At 35.2% G+C, this 26,220-nt stretch overlaps 3 protein-coding genes across 4 annotated transcripts; 1 reads left to right on the plus strand and 2 right to left on the minus strand.

Annotated features, from left to right (window-relative positions):
- Positions 1–80: 80 nt before the first annotated feature.
- Positions 81–3,250, minus strand: LOC143631041 (uncharacterized). Its single transcript, XM_077099903.1, has 7 exons — positions 3,069–3,250; positions 2,566–2,819; positions 2,406–2,461; positions 2,244–2,322; positions 1,219–1,357; positions 1,024–1,137; positions 81–437 (listed from the first exon to the last, which is right to left on the minus strand). The coding sequence occupies exons 2-7, from the start codon at positions 2,754–2,756 to the stop codon at positions 246–248; spliced, it is 771 nt and encodes a 256-aa protein (XP_076956018.1). The 5' UTR covers positions 2,757–2,819; positions 3,069–3,250; the 3' UTR covers positions 81–245.
- A 7,690-nt stretch (positions 3,251–10,940) lies between these two features.
- Positions 10,941–13,646, minus strand: LOC143631042 (MLP-like protein 43). The gene is made up of 2 exons (XM_077099904.1): positions 13,460–13,646; positions 10,941–11,251 (listed from the first exon to the last, which is right to left on the minus strand). The coding sequence occupies exons 1-2, from the start codon at positions 13,644–13,646 to the stop codon at positions 10,980–10,982; spliced, it is 459 nt and encodes a 152-aa protein (XP_076956019.1). The 3' UTR covers positions 10,941–10,979.
- An 8,088-nt stretch (positions 13,647–21,734) lies between these two features.
- Positions 21,735–23,563, plus strand: LOC143631043 (uncharacterized protein At4g22758-like). Of its 2 annotated transcripts, XM_077099907.1 has the most exons (3): positions 21,735–21,939; positions 22,059–22,326; positions 23,203–23,563. In XM_077099907.1, exons 2-3 carry the CDS (start codon positions 22,083–22,085, stop codon positions 23,385–23,387), a joined length of 429 nt encoding a protein of 142 aa, XP_076956022.1. In that variant the 5' UTR covers positions 21,735–21,939; positions 22,059–22,082; the 3' UTR covers positions 23,388–23,563. The 2 variants fall into 2 exon arrangements, with proteins under 2 accessions (XP_076956022.1, XP_076956021.1); XM_077099906.1 differs by having other exon boundaries at positions 21,736–22,326.
- Positions 23,564–26,220: the final 2,657 nt, after the last annotated feature.

The raw sequence follows: 26,220 nt of genomic DNA on the forward strand, positions 1-26,220 counted from the left end.
AAATCAATATCCTTATCAAAATCATCCAAACATTTTCTCCAAAACTGTTTTAATTCCAAATCTGTTGGGGAATTGCGGTTTAAAAACATAACACCTACACTTACAAACCTACCTTTACATATATTAAAAAAACCAAAAGTACCAAACTAATGAATGTTCAATCTTTATTTTTTACTACATAAAAGGTTCTGCGGTCCACCGATAAGTGGATAAATGGAAGGCAATATCGGCAAATTTGAATTATGCTATTCTAGAAGCTTGTTACAAGCACCAACACCTATAGCGGCTGCTAGATGCCAACCGGCATGAAGATATGGTGTTTCAGGAAACAAATCATCCGCCACAAAAAACGCACCACCTAAAAGTGCTGACAATTTGTGAACGTTATGCACGGGTTTAAGATCTGGATCTTTCACAGCTCTTCTTGCAAATGCAACCTGAACAACATACATATTATTAAATGATACGTTAATTTTTCGATAAAAGGAAAGAATTTCATATATAACCCTACAAATTTGTGAAATATATGTATGTACCCGTGAAAATTAGTTATAAGTATCAAATTTCTAAAATGACTATTTTACCATTATTGTTCCAAAACTATAACTTTCATATTTACCTATTTTTAAACTTCAAAATTTATATTAATCCATTAACAATAACTTTACCATGTTAAAAACAAGTTTTAACCTTCAATTTTTTTATAATTTTTACCAAATCAGTTTTAACCTTCTAAACGTCTAATTTGTCTTGAAAAAGAATGTGACATAGTTTTAAATATTATTATTCAAAAGCTTATATAACAAAAATGAGAAGGTTAAATATGACTTGTTTCTTATGAAGTGAGTAAATCTCCATTTTGAGAAAAATATTGCTAATGTTAAAAAAGGTAAATATGAAATTTTAGAGTTTTAGAAAAACAAGGGTAAAATACAAAAATGATAATTTCTTGAATATTTTTAACGGAATAAGTAAACCTGATAGTTTTAGAAAAATAAGGGTAAAAACGGTCATTCTGCATACCTCCATCATCCCGGTATGAACAAGTGAAATCATGAGTGGTTGAATAGGAAGACACAAAGCGGATGCAGCCATCAACAGTTTAGGGTTTTCGTCTCTAAGAGCCCTCGATAAGCACTGAAATATGCAATAAATTTAGAATTAATCTTAGTTTTATGTTTATGCATCAATAATAATATATTATTATAAAAAACTAACCACTGTAGCGGTAGCTATCATCGTGTAATCGGCCCATCTTAAATACTTTCGCCATCTTCCTTTAGAAGAATGGTACAAACTTGAAGCAATTCCGACCCCGATTAATGAATTCGCATAAAGCTTAGAGTTTAGATTTTTTCTACATATAAAAAATAATAAACAGTTAGCATCTTACTCTTATATAATCCGAAAGTTAAGTGAATCGTTTGGTGGGAAGTTCGTTTATATTTGTTTAATTAATAAGCGAATGAATTACATGAAAAAAATAATTTGTTCATTTAGTGAAACGAACATGAATATGTCTCGTTCGTTCATTTATGTTCGTGAGCGTTCGTTCATATACGTGTATGTTCGCTTGTTAACATTTATTTATGTTAGTTCACATATATTTATTTAAGTCCGTTCGTTTGTATATTCATTAAAGTTTTTGGACCCATAACAATTAGTCTGGTTTTATGAAACTAAAATATCACTCATTACAATTTAGCCTACTTTATTAATTCTAGGCCCAAAAAATAGATGTTCACGTTTGCTTTTTATTTCATATTCTCTAGGTTATGTTTGTTCATCTATGTTAAGTTTGTTCATTTGTTTGTATTCGTTTGTGTTCATTTTCTTAACGTGTTCGCACACGAACAAGAAAACGCTTTTCGTCTAACTGTTCATGCTCAGACAATATTTCGGTTAAACTTAAACCACAAACGCAAACATGCCCAGTTCATGTTCGCTCGGTTCATTTACAAGCCTAGCTAAAGTAATCCAAAGTGTACTTTAAATTTATATATAACTTTAATTAAAAAAAATCATATTATAATTACAACATAATTTAATAAATTACTAATCTTTGACACACTAGTTATGTATCAAAGAATCTGAACTTTGGACAAAAAGTTTATAGGTCAACCCACCAAGACCTAAAAAAACTGCTATAACATGAACCCATTTTGACTCGTAACCTCTATTCATATAATCAAATCATATCCAACATGCTAATCATTATTGAAGAAAATAAAAAGAAAACATACCTTGGAGCTTGAATACCAACAGCAATAAAAGGAATTGAAGTAAGCACATTTGCAATTCTTTCACCAAGATGTCTATCACCTACCACAAATTTTATATTTTAAACGTTAGATTTTGTCGTTAAAAAACATTTAATGTCGACATGCCGTATAAATTGTTCGTACCATGTAGGCAACTATGAATTGGTCTCAAACACGACGGTCTCTGCTGCCATACTTTCCTATCACCATCAACAAAAAAGATAATAAAACTGTTAAAATAAATAGAATTACAAAGAACATTAATTTATTAATAAAAGCAAAGTAGCAAACCGAAGCTACTTACTGCATGGTATGGACTCTTAAGAGCTGATGAACACCTACGGTAAACCTTCCCTCCGTCGCCCGCTGAAAGCTTCCATCTTGCGAGATTTCTTCAATCCCAAATGGTGAATGTTGAATCACATGAACTCCATGTACTCGGTCCAGCGTTCGGGTTCCACCCGTGCTCGTGATCGGTTGATCCTCGGAACCCATTAATGGCAATCAGTCAACCCTTTGACTGATTGCCAACACAGATGCAAGTCACTAGATACAAAACTGCAGAAAAAAATATAAACTTTAAACCAATTTCCAGTTCCAAGAAAGCCGGAGCATTTCGTCGAACACCTTATGTGCATATCTTGATTTGATCATTTTAACATCAAATTTAAATTAAAAAAGACTAATTTACGATTAGTATAATATGTTGGTATCTGACCCATAACTCTAATTATGATTTGGGATATCAATTTTAGCTAATTACATGAATACCCAATTGAAAGAATGAAACCCTAAGTTAACAAATACCTGAAATTGGAAGGCGAATTGAGAAGAATTGAAGTGGGTATTGGTTAAGAAGACTTAAGAGGTGAAGAAGATGACAGAATTGAAGAGAGATGCGAATTAAAACACGAATCTTCCGAAGAAGAAGAAGTGGAATTTAGCATATTCGTGGCACTTTTGAGTTCCAAATTTCCAGTAGGACAATCAAATATGTTGTTGGCATTATTATTTCTATGGGCCCACAAAGATAATTATTGTAATATATTATTTTAGTTTACTGGGATTTATACATAATTAACTAACTTTAAAATTTCATAAATCCAAACCTAATTACTAACTAACAACTAACTACTTGTGTGATGTGTGATTTGATGAGAAGTTCAATAAACTGTTTGTAACAAACAACTTTCTCCTGTAAACAAACCGAATGTTCAGTAAACTTTTTAGTATCGCTCGATGAGAAGTTCATTTATGTTTGTTTATTTTAGTAAACTTTTTACATGTTGCGTTCTGTTCATTTATTTTCGTGAACGTTCGTATATGCGCGTTTATGTTTATTCTCATTTATGTTCGTTTACGTTTCTTTATTTTCATTTATGTTTGTTTGTGTTTATTTAAGTATGTGCATATATGTTCAAAATATGTTTGTTTATCTTTGTTCAATTATGTTAATTATATTCGTGAACTGTTCGTTTAGATTTTAAATAAAACACAACATGGTCATTTTCTAAACAAACGAACATGAACACCAAATATATGTTCGATTAGTGTTCGTGAACGGGTTCGGGTTTGTGTTTATAAAGTTAAAAGAACGAACACGGACATACCCTAGCTTGTTCCTGTTCATTCAGTTCTTTTACATGCCTATGTAAAATTATATTTCCCGCTTCATAAAAATTGGAGGGGGGACATGTTCATTAGAACCCAATTTAGTATAACTCAACCAGTATATGGAGGGGGAACATATCCGATATAACGCAATAGTCGATTATCAAGTTATCATGATTATAAACTAAATAGGGAAGATCGGTTTGACGTGAAGGATTATCGCTTGTCTATTTCTTCTCGTGATGAACCTAGGAATAAAACATATAAAAAAATTATGAATTCTATAGACATGTTTGTGGGTGCATAAGGAAATGGTATTTTGAAGAAAATGTTTTAAACTATAAGGCTATCTGTAACGGGAGATATAAAATGGCCAGGTAGCTAGACACCACACCACACATGTACCATATAGGCAATTGGAGTTTTCACATTTCACACCTGCTTACATGTGTCGTGGTGTGCAACGCTTGTGAAGCTACCATTGATAGAAACTACAACACCTTTCACACTTGAGGTGTTGTAGTGTTTGTGCTAAACATATCCTACATGGTCTCCTCGCGTCACTGGGTGACTCCCATAACACATAGTATAAACGTACATACACACATGCTTGTTCATATTATATGGAACAAACTCGTGTAATTACATGTTTTGAAAGACCCAAAATAATAAGTTGACTTTGAAAGACACATAATGATAAGTTGATTTTTATAGAGAAAAGATGAAATCATAGTTCCGTGATATAACTGAACACGCTTAACTGTTAATAACCTTATATGACATCTTTGTAAAACTCCTTACTAGATAGTCATGTACTCATGTTATTACATTGGAATTTAGCTAAAGAGGTGAGAAATAGGCACAAGCTACCTCTCCACAAATAGATGATTTAGTCAACGAGAGAGAACTTAGTAGACATTGCAACATCACAAAGAAGAGGAATTTTCGACCATGCATTGCTTATCCGTCATGAAGATATCAACAATCGGTAATCTATTAGTGAAATTCGTTGAAAATCTAGTCTGCGGTAAAGACTCGTCGTCATATCTTACATAATATTCACCGATAGATAATTGACGATTATTGCTAATGGATCATTGATGGCCACATCGCTCGTAGTAGATCGCACACGATTTGTCATTAGCAGTTGTTTGACTTGTTTCATTGACATCTCACCACCCGAAAAATTGTTGGTCATGGTTATTTTATTAAAAAAAGTAACGCAACATTATATATATATATATATATATATATATATATATATATATATATGTATGTATATGTGTGTGTGAAAAGAATTAACTAAATATGCAATAACTTCTATAGCTCAAAATATGTATTTAGTTAGGCAGATGTGGGATTCATGGCTAATACTAACATATAAAGATGTTAACTGGTGAGACAATTGGGCTTGCTCTACCATTTTTGTAGTGAACTTCTCTTGTTGGGCTTTGCTTGCATGATATCACAGACCACCTCTCTTTTTTTCAAATCATGGTTTTGTTTGATAATCAGTAGGCGTCCTTCGTAAAAGTTGTAATCCGTAATCACCATGAAAAATTCGCATAGGAAACTTTGCCGATATTGGTATCATATATAGTTGTTGAAAAGAGCCTTTAGGTGATGATTTGTTTTGGGTAATTTGTCTATAATGGTGCTTCCTATTCATCTATATGACTTATAAAGTTGTTTACATATTTAGTTGGATTTGTATCTTGTGTAACATTTTAATCAGTCAAATGATCATCCATACATGCATATATCATCCAAAGAACACCATTTATAAAGTTGCTGTTATAAAAACAAATGCTATGGGCGCCTTTGGGGGCATTTTGGTGGGCCCTCTCTCTCTCTCTCTTCATCTCTCACACATACATATATATATATATATATATATATATATATATATAATGGACGCCCTTCGGGTATTAAACCATAACGAGACATTATTGGTTGGGGCTTCGATGCCCTCAGTGATTACGTGACGCTGACGTGACACTGTGAAGGGACTTCGATACCCCCACCATAGATGATGGATGGTCTAAGGATAACTTATAACTTAGAAGTGCCAAAACATGTTGTTGTAGTTTTGGTATAGTGTATTTATTAACCAAGTCAACAAAAGGTTCAAAGCCCAATATTTAGAACCAAAAACAATACATATATATATATATATGTATGTATACTACTATACATATTCCAAGAATCAAGGGTCAAAGTCATGTGACTCAGACCCATAAAGCTTTACAGTTTACACTAAACCCTCTCAAACACTCCCCAACCACACACACAACTCAAAACTCAAAAGTAGGGTTTTTGTCATTTAACACTACAATAACAAGACACTCAATTTGGCCTGCTTTCTTCAAGTCAAAGATCTCATTCTTAGCTTCCAAATGGCTATATTTTCTCCAAAAAAATCATCAACTAGAGGAAGAAGAAGTATAAATTATTATCATCCAAAATATCAACTTTTTTTCATCTGGGCCATCTTAATTCTCATTCATTTGCCACCATCATCTTGCCACCACCACAACAACCACCATAACCACAAGAAAACCATGTTGTTTAAAACAACACAACCTCAGTCCCATGCAGCAGTCTCAATATCTAGTCAACTGCCACAAGGAGCAACTACAAAAGAAAGAAACACTGTGTTTGATGAAGACAAAAGAATAATTTACACAGGTCCAAACCCTCTTCACAATTAGGTTAATTAATTTAGTGGCGAATCCAGAAGAAAAGTTGAAGGCAGCGCACGCCTTAAAAAATTTTGTTCAAGGGTAACCAATACATAAAACGACGAAGAAAAAAAAAGAAGAAACTTCTTATATTAAAAATGTAATTCGTCAAGAAAGTTGAGAGGTAATACTGGCTACTCATCAACTTATGCCAGCTCTTGAGGTTAATATTAAACAAATCTGTCATAGAGGCACAGAGCTTTGCTAATGTTGATTCTTTTTTAATGATTAATTTATTCATATGAGTTAGAATTAATGGTAGCAAAACTTTTAATTAGCTTTACAGTTTAGATAAGCGAATTAGATAAGGGAATTTACTGTTCTTGTTTATTTTACATGGTTGAAAGGTCCAAATCTGTGTACCACTTGTAATGCACAGTGTACAAGTATTAACTTCTTGTTCCCTCTGAAACCTTCTGGCAAAGAATTTATTGTGTTGTGCCTTAAATACTATGCAGTATACATGCCTCTCACTTACTTCTTTACTGTATGTGGCTCAAGCTTTTTAGCTAAAAATAACATAGCCATGTGTGTAAAAAGACTCTTTAACCCTTTATATTATAATAAAGGGTAGGTGGGTTGTGACCTAATTGAGGGGCAAAACTGGGATTTTGCAAAATTTTGTTGTTATAATGTTTATTTACTATTATGGTTTTGCTATACTTTTGGCTACTGTCAAAGGGAAAGAACACTTTTTGGTTGCTAAAAGGCTAAAATTATCACACCCTGTAATCTCTATAGTCTATACTGTCATTTAATTCAGCAGGTGCTTTTTAAGGGAATAAAATGAACATGGATGAAAGTCAAATATAGCAAATCCTATAAATCACTTCCAAAATGAAGATTAGGGCTTTGTTTATAGGAGTTTTTTATTTTCTTGTTTCAACTTAGACAAGTATCATAGCTTATTAGCTAGAGATCGACACTATTCGTTTGACACGATATTAATTATCAAAGAGTCTTTGGCCTAACAGTAACAAGTGACGAGGGTTCAAACAAATCCCGTGATGAACAAAAGATACAAATTTGTGAGTTAGATGTTTAAAAAATGTGATTTAAATATAGCTTCTTATATCGGTTGTGGGTTTGAGACATGTTATCAACATGCGCATTTCAATTATCTAGTAACATGGTTTATGTTTTATGTGCGCTTTAGAATTTTAATGTAATTTATATGTAAAGCGTATATAACGTGGCTTGTTAATATTGTAAGCACGTCTAAAGCACAAAAATAACTTGTAAAGTTAAGTTTAATTAGTCATGTAAAATATCTAATAAAAAATAAGTTGTCTAGACAATTTGTTACATTAATATCACTTTGAAAAGAGAATCAGGTAATATTCATGTAGTATCAAATCATAAAGCAGTCATCCAAAACAATTTAAATATAAAGTGACAGGTAACCATGCATACAACAAATTGCGTCGCGGTCCAATTTTAGATAGCAAATCCGGTCATACTAGTAATAATGTTTTCATTCTTATTAAACACAAAAGATTATGATTAGGTGTTTAATAATCTTCATGAAGAGTTTGATAACAGTCATATCTTTGTTAAATTGGTTTAATATTATTACTAGGTGCCCACAAGATATGCAGCCATCAGGAAATAATAATAGTCTGACTCTGTCACAGTATCAACTATCAACAACCAAACATGGTCTTGTTGATACTTGGAGGTCCTTTTGAATCTTGCTGACGTGTATATATAATACTATATATATACACCGGAAGGTAGTTGAGCGTTATAAAGGCCAGCATTAACTGATAGTTGATGATGGTTTTTGAAACTTTTTATTTTTAATTTGTTTACTGATAATAAAACGTATATGAAAGATCGATCTCAATGAAAAGTTATGGTGGCTAGATATATATGTCTAACGACCAATTAAATGATTTAACATTGTAACTTTTTTTATAATAATAATTATTACCATTTGTACTACCATGAAATATCGTATTAGAGGTCAGCAACGTCCATTAACCGTAACTTTTTATTGTTGTAATAGAGCTTCGAGATCTATTTACTGCTTGCATAGTCATCTATGTCTTTAAAAATACCGCAAAGATTGTCCACGAAAGAAGCTGGATATGGTACACTTGTATCCAGCTTCTCAAACTCCATGGTCCAATTGCCCCCATTGTTTACCAACTATGAGCCTATGTGGCTATGTCATAGAATATGTGAGGTCATGACTCGAGTGTTGGGACAGGCTACAATCCGCGCAAGTACACGTAGCCGTGAGCCGTCCAACCAATTCAACTTAAATGTGGTGCCCAATCACACAACTAGGGGTGTTAATCGGGTCAACCCGATTGGGTTTCGGGTTAATCGGGTCGGGTTAGTCGGGTTTTCCTTAAAAAATATCTAACCCGCAACCCGACCCTATTAAGGTTCGGGTTAGTCGGGTTTGGGTTATTCGGGTTTCGGGTTTGTCGGGTTAATCGGGTTAACCATGTTACTTTATAATTTTAAGTTGTTTTATGTGTTTGTAACTTGTTGGTTGCGAAATTTCCCATTCCACTTAATTTTCAATTTCTTTTACAAGTAATTCTCTTATAATTTCACATATAAACCTTTAAATGAACCGAACGAACATGAACAAAGGCGTCTGTATTCTTTCATTTAACTTTTAACGAACATGAACACTTGATCGAACAAATATTTGTGTTCATGATCATTCATTTAAAATCTAAACGAAGAATTCACGAACATAAATGAACATAATTAAACAAAGATTAAAGAACATGAAGGAACATATATGTACATATATTAACGAACACAAACATGCATTAAAAAACATAAATGAACGCATTTAAATAAACACAAACAAACAAATATAAAACATATTAGGGTGATATAATTACTAAATGCAAATAATATTTAATAATTTTCTATTAATATGTAAACGAACATGAACGAACGTAAACAAACTTAAATGAACAATCATAAACAAACATTCACAAACATAGATGAACGAGTGAAATATGTGTTCATGTTCGTTCGTTTATTTAAATGAACACAACATAAATGAAACATTATTGTCTTTATAGTGCTTATTTCACCTTTTAATCATTGTATATAAAGTTAAGTATCGCCACTAATCGGGTTATTCGGGTTGTCACACCCCGACCAAAGGCGGCAGAACATGCCGGGGTGCAACGATTGCTCATAAGCGCATGACACTATTTAAAGCGACAATATTTAACAAACTCATTTCATTTCACAACATCGAAAATGTCACATAACCAAATATTCATAACTCAAATACAACAAAATATAACAAAATATAGCAAATCAAATATTGTTCATTTTTGCTAATATCCTAACGGTATTTGTGATGTTTTCTTCACCGAACTCCATAATCAACCTAGATGCAAACCTGTAACATTTCATAAAATAAAGTTTATCAACACAAAGGTTGGTGAGCAATTCATAAGTTTGAACAATAGATATATAGTATGAAAAGCCACAAAACTAGTATACAAAACCATAAACAATAGCTATAAACTTGGATAAATAGTTATCGCTAACAAGTTAGCGACACCCAACTATAAGGGGTTGCCAAATAGTTTAGGATTTTATAGTTATCGTTAATTGCATTACGTTAAAGACACCTTGCCATGAGGGGTTGCCAAATGGTCTAGGATTTATAGTTCCACCATCCAAAAGCGATAAACACATAGTCAAATAAGCATAGAACACCAAATCGAGCAATTATTCAAGTAAGGTATACAACAACGTTTGTGGTTTAAGACCCAAGTATAAACATTTAGTTTAGATAAGTTGAAATGTCACCCCCAAAATAAAAGATAGAAAACGGGGTATGAAGTTACTCACGTTCAAGTAATAAACTTGAAAGATTGATTATTTGGAGATTTGCCGGAACGACGAGTTTAACGTATGAAGCCTAAATAAAAGAAAGTCTTGGATTTAGAAAGGTTGTCTTGAAGATCTTTAAATAAAATAATTGTTGCAAAAACTAATCAATTAAAGTTCAAGGTTTAAAATGTAACTATTTAAGAATTTATAATAATAACCCTTTTAAAAAATGTAAGTTTGCTCAAAACCGGGTTAAAGTATCTAACCTTAATATTTACTTAACCAATGTTAAGTAATAAGGTGGGGAAAATGCTAAAATGCAAGTTCCATTAGGCTAAAGATACTAAAACGGGTTTTTAATTATTGACCATTTGTCGGTTCGGGTCTTGACAAATGGTCAAACCCATAACATGTTATTCACAAGAACTAATACGGATCCATAACCGTTTTATTTAGTTTATACGCTTCAAACTTTATTTACTTATCACACACATACACACACGCAAAGGCACATTCCATCATTGCCTTAATAGAGCTCGGAGATCTATTTTTTGCTCGCGTGATCATCCATGTCTTTGATAATACCGCAAAGATAGTCCATGAAAGAAGTTGGATCCGGTACACTTGTATCTGGCTTCTCAAACTCCATAGTGAAAATTCCCATTTGTTTACCATCTTTTTGTTCACAATGAAATGTTATTTTGAATGCTTTGTATATCTCCTCAACAAGTTCCCCTCCAATTACTTTAAACACGATTTTCTGGTTCGCCTCGTCAATTTCTTCGATTAATTCTGTTGCGGTGTACTTTTTTCCATCTTTTTCATGCATAAAAAGAAATGCAAGAAATGAGTGAATTTAGTTATGTAACTTGAGTTCACGTTTTTTAATTGTATGCATGTATGCATCTACGTTAAGAGTCATTTTTACAAGTCGTATAAGGCATCTGAAATCTAAAAGACGATCCTAAATTAAAATGATCTAACTGTTGGACGTAATTTCCGTTGGAGGGATTCATCTAGTCTATGATGAGTTGGTGTCTTGTTTATCAAGTTGAGTACGTAATTTGGTTTACATGGAATAAATTACTTGGTGGACAAGTCGAGCAAATGACTTGGATAACAAGGAATTTATTTATTAAGTATTGTTTAAATATGTTTTTACTAATTAGTATTTGAGTATAATAAGGAGTTTGTATTCTAGTCTAATTAGGTTTTCATGTTTAAACTAATATATATAAATATATATATATATATATATACATAGGGGAGGGATATTTTGAGAACTTGATGAGTTGTAAGAACTTTGAGAACTCAATTCTAGACCACACATTTAATTAAATGGAAATAAATATGTGGCTGAGATTAAATTTAATTAAAAAATGAATCAGGAGAGAGAATAAGTATTTTTGATTATTACACAACTTTAAATGTTAGTTACACAAGTGTAATAAGTTGATTCGGTGTGTAAAAAAATACTATAATTTTTTGTACATTACTTACACTTACGTATTACACATGTGTAAAAAAAATTCAAAAAAAAAATTTGTTATGTTGAGTTCTTTCGAGTTCTTAAAGCTCAAAGCGGTTCATGAGAGAAATCGATTTATTGCGAGAAATGCGAGAAGTGGATCCAACCAATAAGTAATTTTCTATTCTTTTTTCTTTTTATTTAAATGAAGGGGTAGGATGGTAACGTCTAATAAGTTTTTTATATGGAAATATTCGTTGATCGACTGAGGTGTCTTTAATTCATGAGATTTTATATAAACTGTTTCTTGATTGACCATATTATGTTTGTGGCAGTTACGTAATTGCCTTGTGATAGTGTGATGCATACAACCAGTTTCTTCAACTGACACAAGTTTCATGATTGACTCAAAGTTTCATATGAACATGAATTAATTTTTTATTATTTTATTGCAACTAAATGAACTAACATTCTAAATTATTCACCCTAGCTATATTAATATTTAATATCTTTTATTTGTTGCTAGAAATTTATATTTGTTTGTTTAAATAATTTATATTTTATTATTATATGAAATTTAAATAATGGATCCCGCAATCCATACATTAAGGTGAAACCATAGTATCAAAATATCGATATCTTGCAATTCAATCCACATCGCTGAATATTATATTATTATATAAAATCATAGTATCATAATATTGTAGATGTATATGAAGAAATAGAAGTTGTGTGGGAATAAATCACAGTATGTAGGAAAAATGTACAGATGTGTAGGAAGAATTTGAAGAAGTGTAGGAAAAACTTGAAGTCATGTAGGAACAATTTTTAAATGAGTAGGAAGTAATTACAGTATGTAGGAGAAATATACAGATGTGTAGGAAGAATTTGAAGAAGTGTAGGAAAAAATTGAAGTCGTGTAGGAACAGTTTATAAATGAGACGGAAGTAATTGCAGAGATGTAGGAACAACTTGATGTCGTGTAGGAAGAATTTATGAATCTGTATTAAAAGTTAAAAAGTTATTTATTAATTTATGGTCACTCATGTTTTTTTAATTATACAAGGTGGTGGACAAGACAAGTTTTGTTATTAAAAAGGAAATAATGTACATGCCAAACATAAACATAATATGGTCACTCATGTTTATTAATTTAACAGAACAACAAAATTACAAGAGTAACCTTTTTAATTAAAAGTCATTAAAACTAGTTACCAATATTTACGAATATGCCATAACTAATATAGGCTCTTGATCAATTTAATCAATGGTCATAATTCATTTCTCACACTTTTCACAATAACTTGACTTCTCTCTTGAACCATCCCATATATATATATATATATATATATACCCGAGCTTGTAGGTTATATCACGGTGAGTATAAGAATTGTAATTTTTGAGTTAATGAAAGTTATAAAGATCGAGCTTATGATCTAAATATTTGTTTTTGTGTTTATAGATCCTGGTCATCAAACTTTACCAACCACGTAAGATTATGAACGAAGAACTAAACCGTAAATAAAGGAACGGAGTTCGTGTAAAAACTTATGCACCATGGGTAAAGTGCCAGACAATGGTGGATCCAACGGCACCTATGCGACCACTGAGAAGATTACATGAATGAACCTTGCTAGGGCAAATGAAAGATAAGTCGTTTGGTGTGTGCCTCAAGAGATCATGTAACACCTTTCCACCTGAACTAATCTCTACATTGGCAGTTATTGTTCCTGTTAGAGCCATCTAGCTATCAAGTATTCCAAAGAAACCACTTGTTTATTAAAAAAAGGTTTGAGTGGAAGATATACTTATGCCATAACCCTTTTTATAGTAGTAAACTAGTAATAGGAAAAATAATTAAAGTTTATAAGTAACTAGATTTTATCCCCCGTACTGCGGGGGTTTTACATTATTCGTTTATAATGTTTATATATTTTTTGGATTTTAATTTTATTCATTGTACAAAAGTTAATAATATACTTAGTTTATGATGATTAAAGGGTTTCACAAATAAATGAGATGTTATAACCCAGTTTAAAAACTATTTGAGTTTAATGAGACCCATGACATGTTTATTTTTTTTACTATAAAATTGTTTTTTAATTATAAATAATATATATCTTTTTAAAAGAAATCAAATATTCATTTTTAGTAAATCCCTATTTTATAGGATTTTCGCATCAAATATTTTGTGAGATTAATTTTTTATTTAATGAGATGTTATAACCCGTTTAAAGAATATCTAGGTTTGGTGAGACCCATACCCCTGAATTCGGGTTAAATGCATGAGAAGTCTCCATTTACAAATAATGCAATCTGATGGCTTGAGAGAATGTAGGGAGCAACCAGAGAGCTTTTAAAACTTTCGTTTAGATATTGTCGAAGCACGAGATGAATCTGACCTGATCCATGACGATGTTTCCACAGATTTCGAGATGAACGAACCACTTCTTGATCTTCTTCTCCGGCTGGTTGGGATCTGCAATGACTTTTTGGGGGTGTGGAGGTGACCGCTAAGAAATCCCCAGGATCTCTTGTTCACAGACACAAAAATATGGTGGTGGCTCTTATTGAGAATGACCCACCCCTAATAAGGAGGTGGAGACCTCCTTATATAGGGAGCCTCATGGCCACCATCATGGTACCCTAATAGGCCTAGCCCAGTTAGGGTTACCTCCACAAAACCCCCTCAGCCCAATAACATTGTATTAGTTCATATAATAAAATAAGCCAAACATAATAAATTTAGGGTCGTAAAACCGGGTTTAGTACCATACCCCTACAAGCCCCCCCAAGTCCAGCGTTGCTCCTGGGCGCGCAAGCGTTTATGTGGAGCGTTGGACTTTATGAGGTGTGTTAGGGCGTGAGGCGGTTTTTTCCCTTTTCTTCGGCCTTATCTTTATTGTCTTTGAGTTTTGGGAGGTTTTCTTCATGATGGTGACGTGTTGTGGTTTTTATGATAATGATGGTGCACTAGCATGAATAAGATATAGCACGCCGAATAATAAAAGCCTGCACGCGATGCGACTTACGAGCTATAAGAATAAAGAAAGCTTGCGCGCGAGGCGTCTTACGAGCTATATGAATAATAAAAGCTTGCGCGCGTGAGGCGACTTACGAGCTGTAAAAATAATGAAGCCTGCGCGCGAGGCGACTTACGGATCTATGAGAATAATGAAGCCTGCGCGCGTGGCGTCTTACGAGCTATAAGAATAATAAAAGCTTGCGCGCGAGGCGTCTTACGAGCTATATGAATAATAAAGCTTGCGCGCGTGAGGCGTCTTACGAGCTGTAAAAATAATGAAGCCTGCGCGCGAGGCGACTTACGGATCTATGAGAATAATGAAGCCTGCGCGCGTGGCGTCTTACGAGCTATAAGAATAATAAAAGCTTGCGCGCGAGGCGTCTTACGAGCTGTAAAAATAATGAAGCCTGCGCGCGAGGTGACTTACGGATCTATGAGAATAATGAAGCCTGCGCACGTGGCGTCTTACGAGCTATAAGAATAATAAAAGCTTGTGCGCGAGGCGTCTTACGAGCTGTAAAAATAATGAAGCCTGCGCGCGAGGCGACTTACGGATCTATGAGAATAATGAAGCCTGCGCGCGTGGCGTCTTACGAGCTATAAGAATAATAAAAGCTTGCGCGCGAGGCGTCTTACAGATCTATGAGAATAATGAAGCCTGCGCGAGTGGCGTCTTACGGATCTGTGAGAATAATGAAGCCTGCGCGCGTGGCGTCTTACGGATCTATGAGAATAATGAAGCCTGCGCACGTGGCGTCTTACGAGCTATAAGAATAATAAAAGCTTGCGCGCGAGGCGTCTTACGAGCTGTAAAATGATGATAATGACTGGCCCACAAGGGCCTCCTCCGCACAGGATGAATATCCCGGCCTGTTTTCAAAATAATAATGGAGGCACCAATGGCCGGATAATAATAATGATGTCATTGGTGTTTGTGCGGCTCGTAGCCGAACCTGCAAAAACATGTCAACTAAAAGTGGATGTATTGCATGGTTCCCATCCTCGGGCAAATTATGAGGTGTGCCCAACCTTTAAGCTTGGCGCGTGGCCTATGGGTTTATAAGGATTCCCAACCTTTAAGTTTGGCGCGTAGCCATATGGGATATTATGAGGATCCCCAACCTTTAAGTATGGCGCGTAGCCATATGGGATATTATGAGGATCCCCAACCTTTAAGTATGGCGCGTAGCCATATGGGATATTATGAGGATTCCCAACCTTTAAGTATGGCGCGTAGCCATATGGGATATTATGAGGATTCCCAACCTTTAAGTATGGCGCGTAGCCATATGGGATATTATGAGGATTCCCAACCTTTAAGTATGGCGCGTAGCCATATGGGATATTATGAGGATTCCCAACCTTTAAGTATGGCGCGTAGCCATATGAGTACAATCATGGTTGTTCTTATCCTGATTTGGATTAGACTGTTCATTTGTTGTCACTTACGCGCGGCCTGCGCAATGTCTCCTTTATTCTCACGCGCAGATGTGGTGCGTGAGCGTGCATGATGCGTGAGCATCTAAGATGCATGAGCGTACGTGAAGCCCAATAACATATGTGATGCGTGAGCATATGAGATGCGTGAGCATGTGATATGCGTGAGCATACGTGAAGCGTGAGCATACGTGATGCGTGAGCATATGTGGTATGCGTGAGCACACGTGATACGCGTGAGCATGCGTGATGCGTGAGCATGTGATATGCGCCACGAGTATAGGTTTTGGCTGTCTTCATGAGCATGTGATATGCGTGAGCTGTGGCGTAGAGTGATCGCCGGGGGCGCGCATGCGGCCCGCTGTGGCGTAGAGTGATCGCCGGGGGCGCGCATGCGGCCCGCTGTGGCGTAGAGTGATCGCCGGGGGCGCGCATGCGGCCCGCTGTGGCGTAGAGTGATCGCCGGGGGCGCGCATGCGGCCCGCTGTGGCGTAGAGTGATCGCCGGGGGCGCGCATGCGGCCCGCTGTGGCGTAGAGTGATCGCCGGGGGCGCGCATGCGGCCCGCTGTGGCGTAGAGTGATCGCCGGGGGCGCGCATGCGGCCCGCTGTGGCGTAGAGTGATCGCCGGGAGCGCGCATGCGGCCCGCTGTGGCGTAGAGTGATCGCCGGGAGCGCGCATGCGGCCCGCTGTGGCGTAGAGTGATTGCCGGGAGCGCGCATGCGGCCCGCTGTGGCGTAGAGTGATCGCCGGGAGCGCGTATGCGACCCGCTGTGGCGTAGAGTGATCGCCGGGAGCGCGCATGCGGAATCCGAAGTTGATCCACAGGGAGCGATTTTGATCCGCGGTGGCGCGCACGATCTAGAGATTTTGAATATCCACATCAGGTAGGTTTTATGTAAAACCAACAGATCTAATAGGATTTATAGATCTATGAATATGAAGTGTGACTGTTGCTCAAACGAACCCGGATCTGAAAAAATCATAACTAGATTTGGTATATTTCATTTAGAAAAAACACAGATCTAAGGGTTTTCCCCAAAAGTTCGGTAGTATTTCTTCCTGTGTATTTCCAGATCTTGAAGTATTTTTAGATCTACGGATTTTTGGATTTCCATAGGACATATCTGAAAGAAGAAACCGTAGACCCGAGATATTGATAAACAGATCGGAGGGCCGAGACGAGGAGCGAGGCGTGGTTCATTGCCGTCCCACGGATGGCGCCAATGTCGAAGCACGAGATGAATCTGACCTGATCCATGACGATGTTTCCACAGATTTCGAGATGAACAAACCACGTCTTGATCTTCTTCTCCGGCTGGTTGGGATCTGCAATGACTTTTTGGGGGTGTGGAGGTGACCGCTAAGAAATCCCCAGGATCTCTTGTTCACAGACACAAAAATATGGTGGTGGCTCTTATTGAGAATGACCCACCCCTAATAAGGAGATGGAGACCTCCTTATATAGGGAGCCTCATGGCCACCATCATGGTACCCTAATAGGCCTAGCTCAGTTAGGGTTACCTCCACAAAATCCCCTCAGCCCAATAACATTGTATTAGTCCATATAATAAAATAAGCCAAACATAATAAATTTAGGGTCGTAAAACCGGGTTTAGTACCATACCCCTACAATATTTTTAAGATGTTTGATTACTAATTGTGTAAAAACAGTTTTTGTTATTAGTAAATTAATTGTGTGGGGTTTGTGTACTGGTTGGAAATGGATGCTACTACTTTAGAATTTGATATTTGATCAAAATTGTTTTGACACTGTGAAGTGGACCGTGCTATTTGATCAAAATTGTTTTGACACTGTGAAGTGGACCGTGCTATTCGGTCTCCCTAAATTAAAATTGTTTCGATATTTATAGTATAATAGGGGTGAAATGTTAAGTGAGTACTATAACGCGTTGTTAATCTCAAACAAGTTGACAAATGTTTAAAGTCGGTGGATCTTATAATAATATAGACGTCATATTCCCGTCCACCGGACGGGTAAAATACTAGTTGATTTGGACGTAACTGGCAAGAAATAAGAAACATATAGAGTCTAGGTGCAAGAAAAAAAACATTTTGGACGAAAATCGCATTATTGACTAAACCTTATAAACGTTTTTGACACTTTTCTCTTAAAATTAACTAGCTACTTATATCATATGCGTTGTGACAAAACTTAGAAAGTGACATCAAAATGACCGTAAAAGTTACACAAATACACCCATTGTGATGATACAATCCAACGTTTTCATAACCAGTCGAACCGGTCTTATCTTTGAGTTCTCACTCCATGTCGGTACGCACATGGACCACGTCTAGCGGGCTCGATGTTTCACGCCATAGCGTCAGGCAAATAATTAAGAGTGTGGTCCGTGGGGTGCCTTAACAAAGGGAGTGGTCCGTGAGTTGCCAACCAAGGTTCGACGTGGACACATGGTCTTAGACAGTTTACCCACGCGAATGTCATGTGAAAGGATAAAAGCCAAAATAAATGTTATCAAATCGGATATATCCTCATGAATGCTTTTAGAAAATAATATCTCCTCACTACCTTTTTTGAATTAATTTAATTGCTACAAAATATTATAAAATATCAACTTAAAATCGTAGTAAATAGTGTGGGGAGGTCTTCAGTTTAATACTCGTAGTGTACATAATGTAGCTGTTAAAGAAAAATAGTATTTATGTGCCGGGATCTCAGCCAAAAAAGAGGCACCTGTTAACTTTCTAACTGATCCGAGAGAGGGAAGATCTACACTGCGTCCTGCGGACGTTTCTTGTGTTTGGCTGGGCAGGGGGTAAGCATGCGTGTGTCGACCTCACTGGGGTGTCCCCATTGGTGGGGCTGAGAGACAGTGGCTTCGTTCCTAGACAGACGGTTTTGAGGGCGGAATATAGGAGGGTTGCTAAGCATAAGACAGCGTGCTTGGAGAATCAACACGTGTTCATTCCATTTGCCTTCGACACATTTGGATCCCTAGCTCCCGAGGCGGTTAGCTTTTTGGAGCGGGTGCAGAAGGTGGTCCATAAGGACTCGCAGAGCCCGAGGAACCAAGGATTGATATTTAGTAGAATAGGTTTTGCGATCCAAAAGGAGGTAGCGACGCAGCTTGTTGCTCGTTTACCCATTATCCAGATATAGTTTAGTTTGTGTTAAATAAAAACGTTATTACGTTTGTAACTGCATAATAGGAACTCGCATAATAAAGGATGTTAAAGCATATTATGGAAGCTTATAATTAAAAAATGGAATAAGTTGTTTGATATAATCAAAGGAGGATATTCTTAAATTAAAAACGTCAATAATATACTTTATTACGGGTACAAAAAGGAAGGTATAATAAGTTGTTACGTACAGATATCAAATATTTTAGTAATAATATATACCTTAACATATCTAACCCGAAATATACCTATCTGGCTATCCATTTACATGAATTATACTCATGAATATTTTTCTTTTCGTTCTTTGATTATTACAATAATCTTTAGCTTTCATATTTCTATAAAATTAAAATGGTAAGAGACGTATTAAAAATCCTAACAACAAATTTTTAACAAATACGTACCCAGGAGAATACAATACCGACGAGTGATTTCCCAATAAATATATGCCACGTAATTACACAACAAACAAATATTCGACCTGCAATCACATGACAAATACATAACGAGTATTGGCCTAGATTCAGTTCGCTACATTCAATCAATTTTGATAACATAAGTTTTATTTATTAATCCGCATTTTAAAGTAATATCTATTTATTTTTATTAATCTATACTACCATAAAACAAGCTCAAATGACATAAATTTTATAATGCACAACAATATCAGAAGGCTACCACATGTAGCTTTGATAGGGTGTCAATTGTCAAAGTGGTTAAGGGTGAAACACAAGGTCAATGGCTCAAACCATGTATAATGCAACATTTAATCGTTTATAAAAAAGGCTAACATGTGTATTCTTACTAGTTTTATTTATAAACAATTTTAATTTTAATTTTATTATTATCACAGTAAGAAAAGGCATAAAATCTTCATGCATCATAGCGTATTTTCACACACCATTTTTCGTCTATACGGGTCACATAAGGTTCTACGAGTCGTATAGGATATGAGTTGTGTTAGTTTGTATTAGTCTATACAAGCAGTTGAAAACCTATATGGCTTGTATAGCTATACGATCCGTATTGACCGATAATGTTGTCACTTTTTGTCCCTTTTATACATTTGCTAAGCTATATAATTCGTATAGAGGTACATATAATCCATATAAACTTGTACACTAAAGATAAGGACACGCATATAAGAGAAAGAAATCAAATTTGAGTTGATGGATACAGGATACGTACAAAAGTTATGACACAAGCACACATGTAACACTTTCCACGTGCCACTTTACCCTACAAAATGACAAAACTATCCAAACTCTTAAATCTTAACAAAGAACATAATATTATCAGGTGAGGCTTATATGTGGTATAAGAACAGACACAAGGTTTCGGTTAGCGATTGGAATTCTTGGTGTAATTTGTTTTTTATGTAATGTGAATCGCGACCCTCTCTCTCCTCCTTGGAGAGTGGTTGGTTTTCGCGTGTGGTTTAATGAAGTTCTAACTTTAGGCTGATCTAAAAATAAGTAGTTTCCTAAAAAGACTAAGAATAAATCATAGTCATTGGATCATATCAATCAAAGATTGAGATTTAAAATTACAAAAAACCGTCATAGTTTCTTAGAATTACTCTTTCACCATTATAACCGACATAGTTTCCTATAATTATTCTTTCACCATAGGTTTTAGTGCCAAATGTCAAAATTATATTGGTTTTTACCATTACTAGGAAACAACTTTTTTTATTTGAACCCCTTTCTATCAGGCAATTGGATTTTAATAATTCATATTGACTGGTATTGTCCGATAATAAGCACTATTTATTTTATTGTAACGGTCGGTCCCAAATTTAAAAAACTTGGCTCCCGATAGTCCCTGTTAAAAAGGACTTAACATCGTTATACATTTTTTCCAAATTTCATATTGATGTTGTAGTGATTTTGATCGGAAGGGGAATACGAGTTGATTGGTGTAAAACTTAGCTCGTTGTTTTGGAGCACCATTTCAAACTAAGTTTTACGTCAATCGACTCGTATCATCATTCGATCAAAAGCCTCAAAATATTAGTTAGAAATTCGAAAAAAGTATAACGGCGTTAAGTCATTTTTAACAGATGATCGTTGAAACCAGTAACGATAAAATGAATATAGATTATTATCAAATATACCAGTATATGATTATTATTATTATTATTATTATTATTAAGCTAACGAAAGAGTCGGCCGCCTCAGCAAGCTCACCCCTTTATATCCCCAATATTTTCCCCCAAATACATCAAATCAAAAACAAACCCTAACCCTAAAAACTCCAATTCTCTCAAATTCATCATCTTCTCACACTCACCCCTGCAAATCTCCGTTTGTGAATGGTGGAAATCCTCTGTAATCGGTTTATGGTCTCCCCCCGTTCCTCCAGGGGGATCGTTTCAATCACCCGCTTCGGATCTTCCAAAGACAGCTGGTACCACCGCTGCGTCGGCCTTGATCCCTGAATCCAATTCAATCCAATCAATTGCCACCGTCCGATCAATCAATTGTTTTTGTTTTTTGATTCAATTTTGGATAATTGTGAATTGTTAGGGTTACGTATACGAGACAAGAAGGATGTTGATGTATAATAAGCAGAAGAAGAGTCAGAGTCAGAGTCAGGCCGGGAAGAACCGGTTGTTGATAAGTATTACGGTTATTGGAAGCGCCGGGCCGATCCGGTTCGTGGTTAATGCGGAGGAGGTTGTCGCCACGGTTATGGATACGGCGCTTAAGTCGTATGCGAAAGAAGGACGGCTTCCGGTTCTCGGGTCGAATGTTAATGAATTTGTTCTCTATTGTCCGATCGCAGGAACCGAAGGTATATATATATATGTATATGGTTTATAATTTTAGCTGTTCTTGTTGATAATTTGGTGAATTTGATATTAAGATGCTGAATTTGATTGCTAGTTTATTGAATTTGCTGAATTTGATTGTTTATTTTCTGATTTTGATTTGGTTTGATTGTTATTTTGCTGATTTTTAGTGTTCTAATTATTAATAAATTGTTGAATTTGGTTATCATTGAGCTGAAATTCGTTAAATCGTTACTAGTTTGCTGAATTTGTTTGTTAGTTTGTTGAGTTTAATTATTAATCTGTTGAATTTGATTATTATTTTGCTGTGTTTGATCATCTGTATGCTGAATTTTAGTATTTATTTGCTGAATTTGATTATTATTTTGCTTAAATTTGGTACTGTTTTGCTTAAGTTTGATTATTATTTTGCTGAATTTGATTACTATATTGCTAAACTTGATTATTATATTGATAAACTTAATTAACTATATTGCTAAATTTGATTATTATTTTGCTGAAATTTTATTACTTTATTGCTAAATTTGATTATTATATAGCTGAAATTTTATTACTATTTTGCTTGAATGTGATTTTATTTTGCTGAATTTTATTACTAATTTATTGAAGTTGATTACTAGCTTATTAGATTTGTAAATTTGATTGTTTGTTTGCTCAATTTGATTATCAATATGCTGAATTTTATTACTATTTTATTGAAGTTGAATACTAGCTTATTGGATTTGTAAATTTGATTATTTGTTTGCTGAATTTGGTTATCAGTATACTGAATATTATTTATTGTTTTGCTGAAATTTGTTACTAATTTGCTGAATATGATTTTACTAATTGTTATTTATTTGCTGAATTTGATTACTAATTTTTGAATTTGATTACAGCTTTGAGCCCAGTGGAGGCCATTGGCTCTTTCGGAGTCCGAAACTTCATGCTGTGCAAGAAGCCTCAGCCGGTGGAGGATGTCGGTGATGGAAAGCCGGTGACAGTGGGAATAACGAGGAAGAACTCCGGCAGCTGGAAATCATGGTTTAATAAGTTACTCAATCTTAAAGTCTCTACTCATTGAATGAAATGAATGCTTCTCTAATAATGTTCACAATTTCCGAGTTTTATTTGCTTCTTGTTTCTCTGTTTTGGGGAATTTTAATTTGTTTCCCTGTTGAATAAAGCCTTTGAATTTCTTGATTGCTGTTTATGTAACAAGATTTATGTTCAACAATGTTGAAGTAATGATTTCTATTTTATGGTTTTAAGGCTGGTGTTTCTTTGGATACAAGTTTGGTAACTAATAATAATAATAATAATATTGGGTTGGTTGTGCATGTTATTATAGATGGTTAAGTTTGTCAAGAAAGGTGGTTGGCAGTGTCAACCAGGCTTGATTGAGGATTGTCATTTGGAATTTGAGTTATTAAATTTTGATGAGGTGTAATTAGTTGTATAGAATATGTTTGTTCAAATCAGGTACCTTTCATTTTAGGTTTGGTAAGGTGTCTTTAATAATCATTGTGTGTACACACCTTAGACAGAAATATGGCCATGTGTTCTTTCAGTCTTTCCCACCTAGTCATTAGGTGAACATTGTTTAGACATAAGTCTTTCTAATCAAGTGTTTTCATTTAAGCCTATCCGTGGCGAAGCATGGATATAATGTGAAGGGTCCGGACTCAGTTAGTATAAATTTTCTAAACGAGGAAGGTCGGACTCAATAATTATACACGTTTACGAACGAAAAGGGCGTTAATTTACACTAAAAGGCAAAAAGGGGGGCGTAAGGAAATGTAGATAAAGGGGGCACAAGGAAATGTGGAGAGGGCCGGACTCAATTCGTAAACGAGTGTCGGACTCAATACGTATACGCAATTTCGAACGAAAACATGTTAATATACAGTAACGAAAAGAAGGGAGGGTAAGGAAGCTTCCCCTTGCTTGTGGTGGACTGGTGGCCGACATGGCAACTGGTGGCCGGCGTGGCAAGTGGTGGCGTCTTGGCTCCATATACACATTTTTGAACAAAAACATGTTAATTTACACTAACGAAAAAGAGGGGGGGGGGGTAAGGAAGCTTCCTCTTGCTTGTTGTGGACTAGTGGCAAGTGGCGGAGCCTTGGCTCCGCAACAAACAGCCTTAGGCTATGTGTAGTGGAGGGGCAACAAAATATGGCGTTTTGTGCCATGTGACGCCCTGTCAGCAAATAGAGGGTTTTTGTTTTAGGGGTGTTGTAGCTCAATATATATATAGGGAAAAGATCCAATACAATAATACATTAACATACAATAGGTACGCGAATCCATTTTTTCACGATATCGATCCATGAAATCACAATTCACATCCCAACATCTCGAAATCGTCAATACATATCCAATTAATTATTGGTTCAACGAAAAAACAGTTTTGAATGGTTTATTTTTTTAGTTATTAATTAAATGAGTGATAGGTAAAAACCTTTGCCTAACGCATCCCCCAGTAACATCCTATTTCATGGATTTGGTGCTAGTACCATTGAAAATACCGTAAAATACCTTACTCTATAAGTGAGATATTGCCAGGTATGTTTGTTTGTTTATATAGTAAGTGACGCGAGATTCAACATGGATGGTTGATTATTATTTATTTTTTATATATAACTTCCTTGATAAATGGCTTATTTTCTGGTTAACCTATTCAATTAAGTTGGTCATATTTAGAACTTTTTAAGTTCGTTTAATTAAACATGTTAGGCCATCTCATGTATGACTAATTCTACCATATTATTACAACCCAGTAATCCATTTACAGCTTACAATTCATTAACAACCCACGTACATGTCAAGTGTCAACCAACTCGTTTAACTCGTTTAGATAAATGACTAGAACAACTTAAGAGAGAGAGAGAGAGAGAGAGGTTCCGGTCATGTTTGTTACAAACGATTTTAAATGTATACAGATTATATGTCTTTTAGAGGAATAAATATATTATTTTGTTCGAGTTCAACAATTTAACTTGTCAACCTACCTCAATTTACCCGTTGTATAAAATTAGCACGTTTTTAATACAGCAAAAAGGATATATCTCTTAGCAATTCTTACAATAGATTATTACCCATATTGATATAATTGGGCTTGACAAGAGGTGCACAAATCGAGTATTTTCAGGAATCGGAACCGAGTAGGAACCGGTTCCGGGTATGGTCAACAAAAGTCAAAACTGGGTTAATCTATGTATAGTCAGGTTTTTGACCGGGTTTTTCGAGTTTTTTTTGTGTTTCGAGTAGGGTCGGGCCGGGTTGTAACCAGGTAAATCTGGTTCCGGTACCCTAGTTCCAGGGAAAAATCCATTGTACGGGTCGGTTCCGAGTCAGTTTTGGAACCGAGAATTTTGCGCACCTCTTATTTGAACCACAGGCTAGGCCCATATATTTCCATTTCCTTGAATGTTGAACCGAAATTTTATCTATATATAAACAAGAGAGATTTTAAATAATTCTCACATTAGCATTTGGGCTTGACATGTGAGATCAACCTTTAAACCCTGGGCTAGGCCCATATACTTCTCTGTTCTTTGAAAGGATAAAGTATACACTAATCGGAGATTTGGAGAATTTGGAGTGTGAACGACATATTATAAATTATTATTTATTCTAATACATTTTTGTTAAAGGAAAAGGGTAGGAAGAAATAAAATCAAATTAGTAAGAGCAAAATGAATCTTTTCCTATCATATTTTGAAGGCCATCTCTTCTAGGCAAGTTGTAATTGACGACTCTTGATGGTTAGTAGGGTATTGATTGTTCCTGTATGTTTTCCAGTAATATATTCTCTATAATTTTATTTTATTTTATTAAAACCGATTACAATAAAGTAGCAAGTAAACGAGCTACAAGTTGCGTCACATCCTTTTTTATAGCAAACCCGATCC

This window comes from Bidens hawaiensis, unplaced genomic scaffold (assembly GCF_021521415.1).
Source record: "Bidens hawaiensis isolate Kalapana, Puna unplaced genomic scaffold, B.hawaiensis_p1.1 tig00005935_1, whole genome shotgun sequence".
Classification (NCBI taxonomy): Eukaryota; Viridiplantae; Streptophyta; class Magnoliopsida; order Asterales; family Asteraceae; genus Bidens; species Bidens hawaiensis.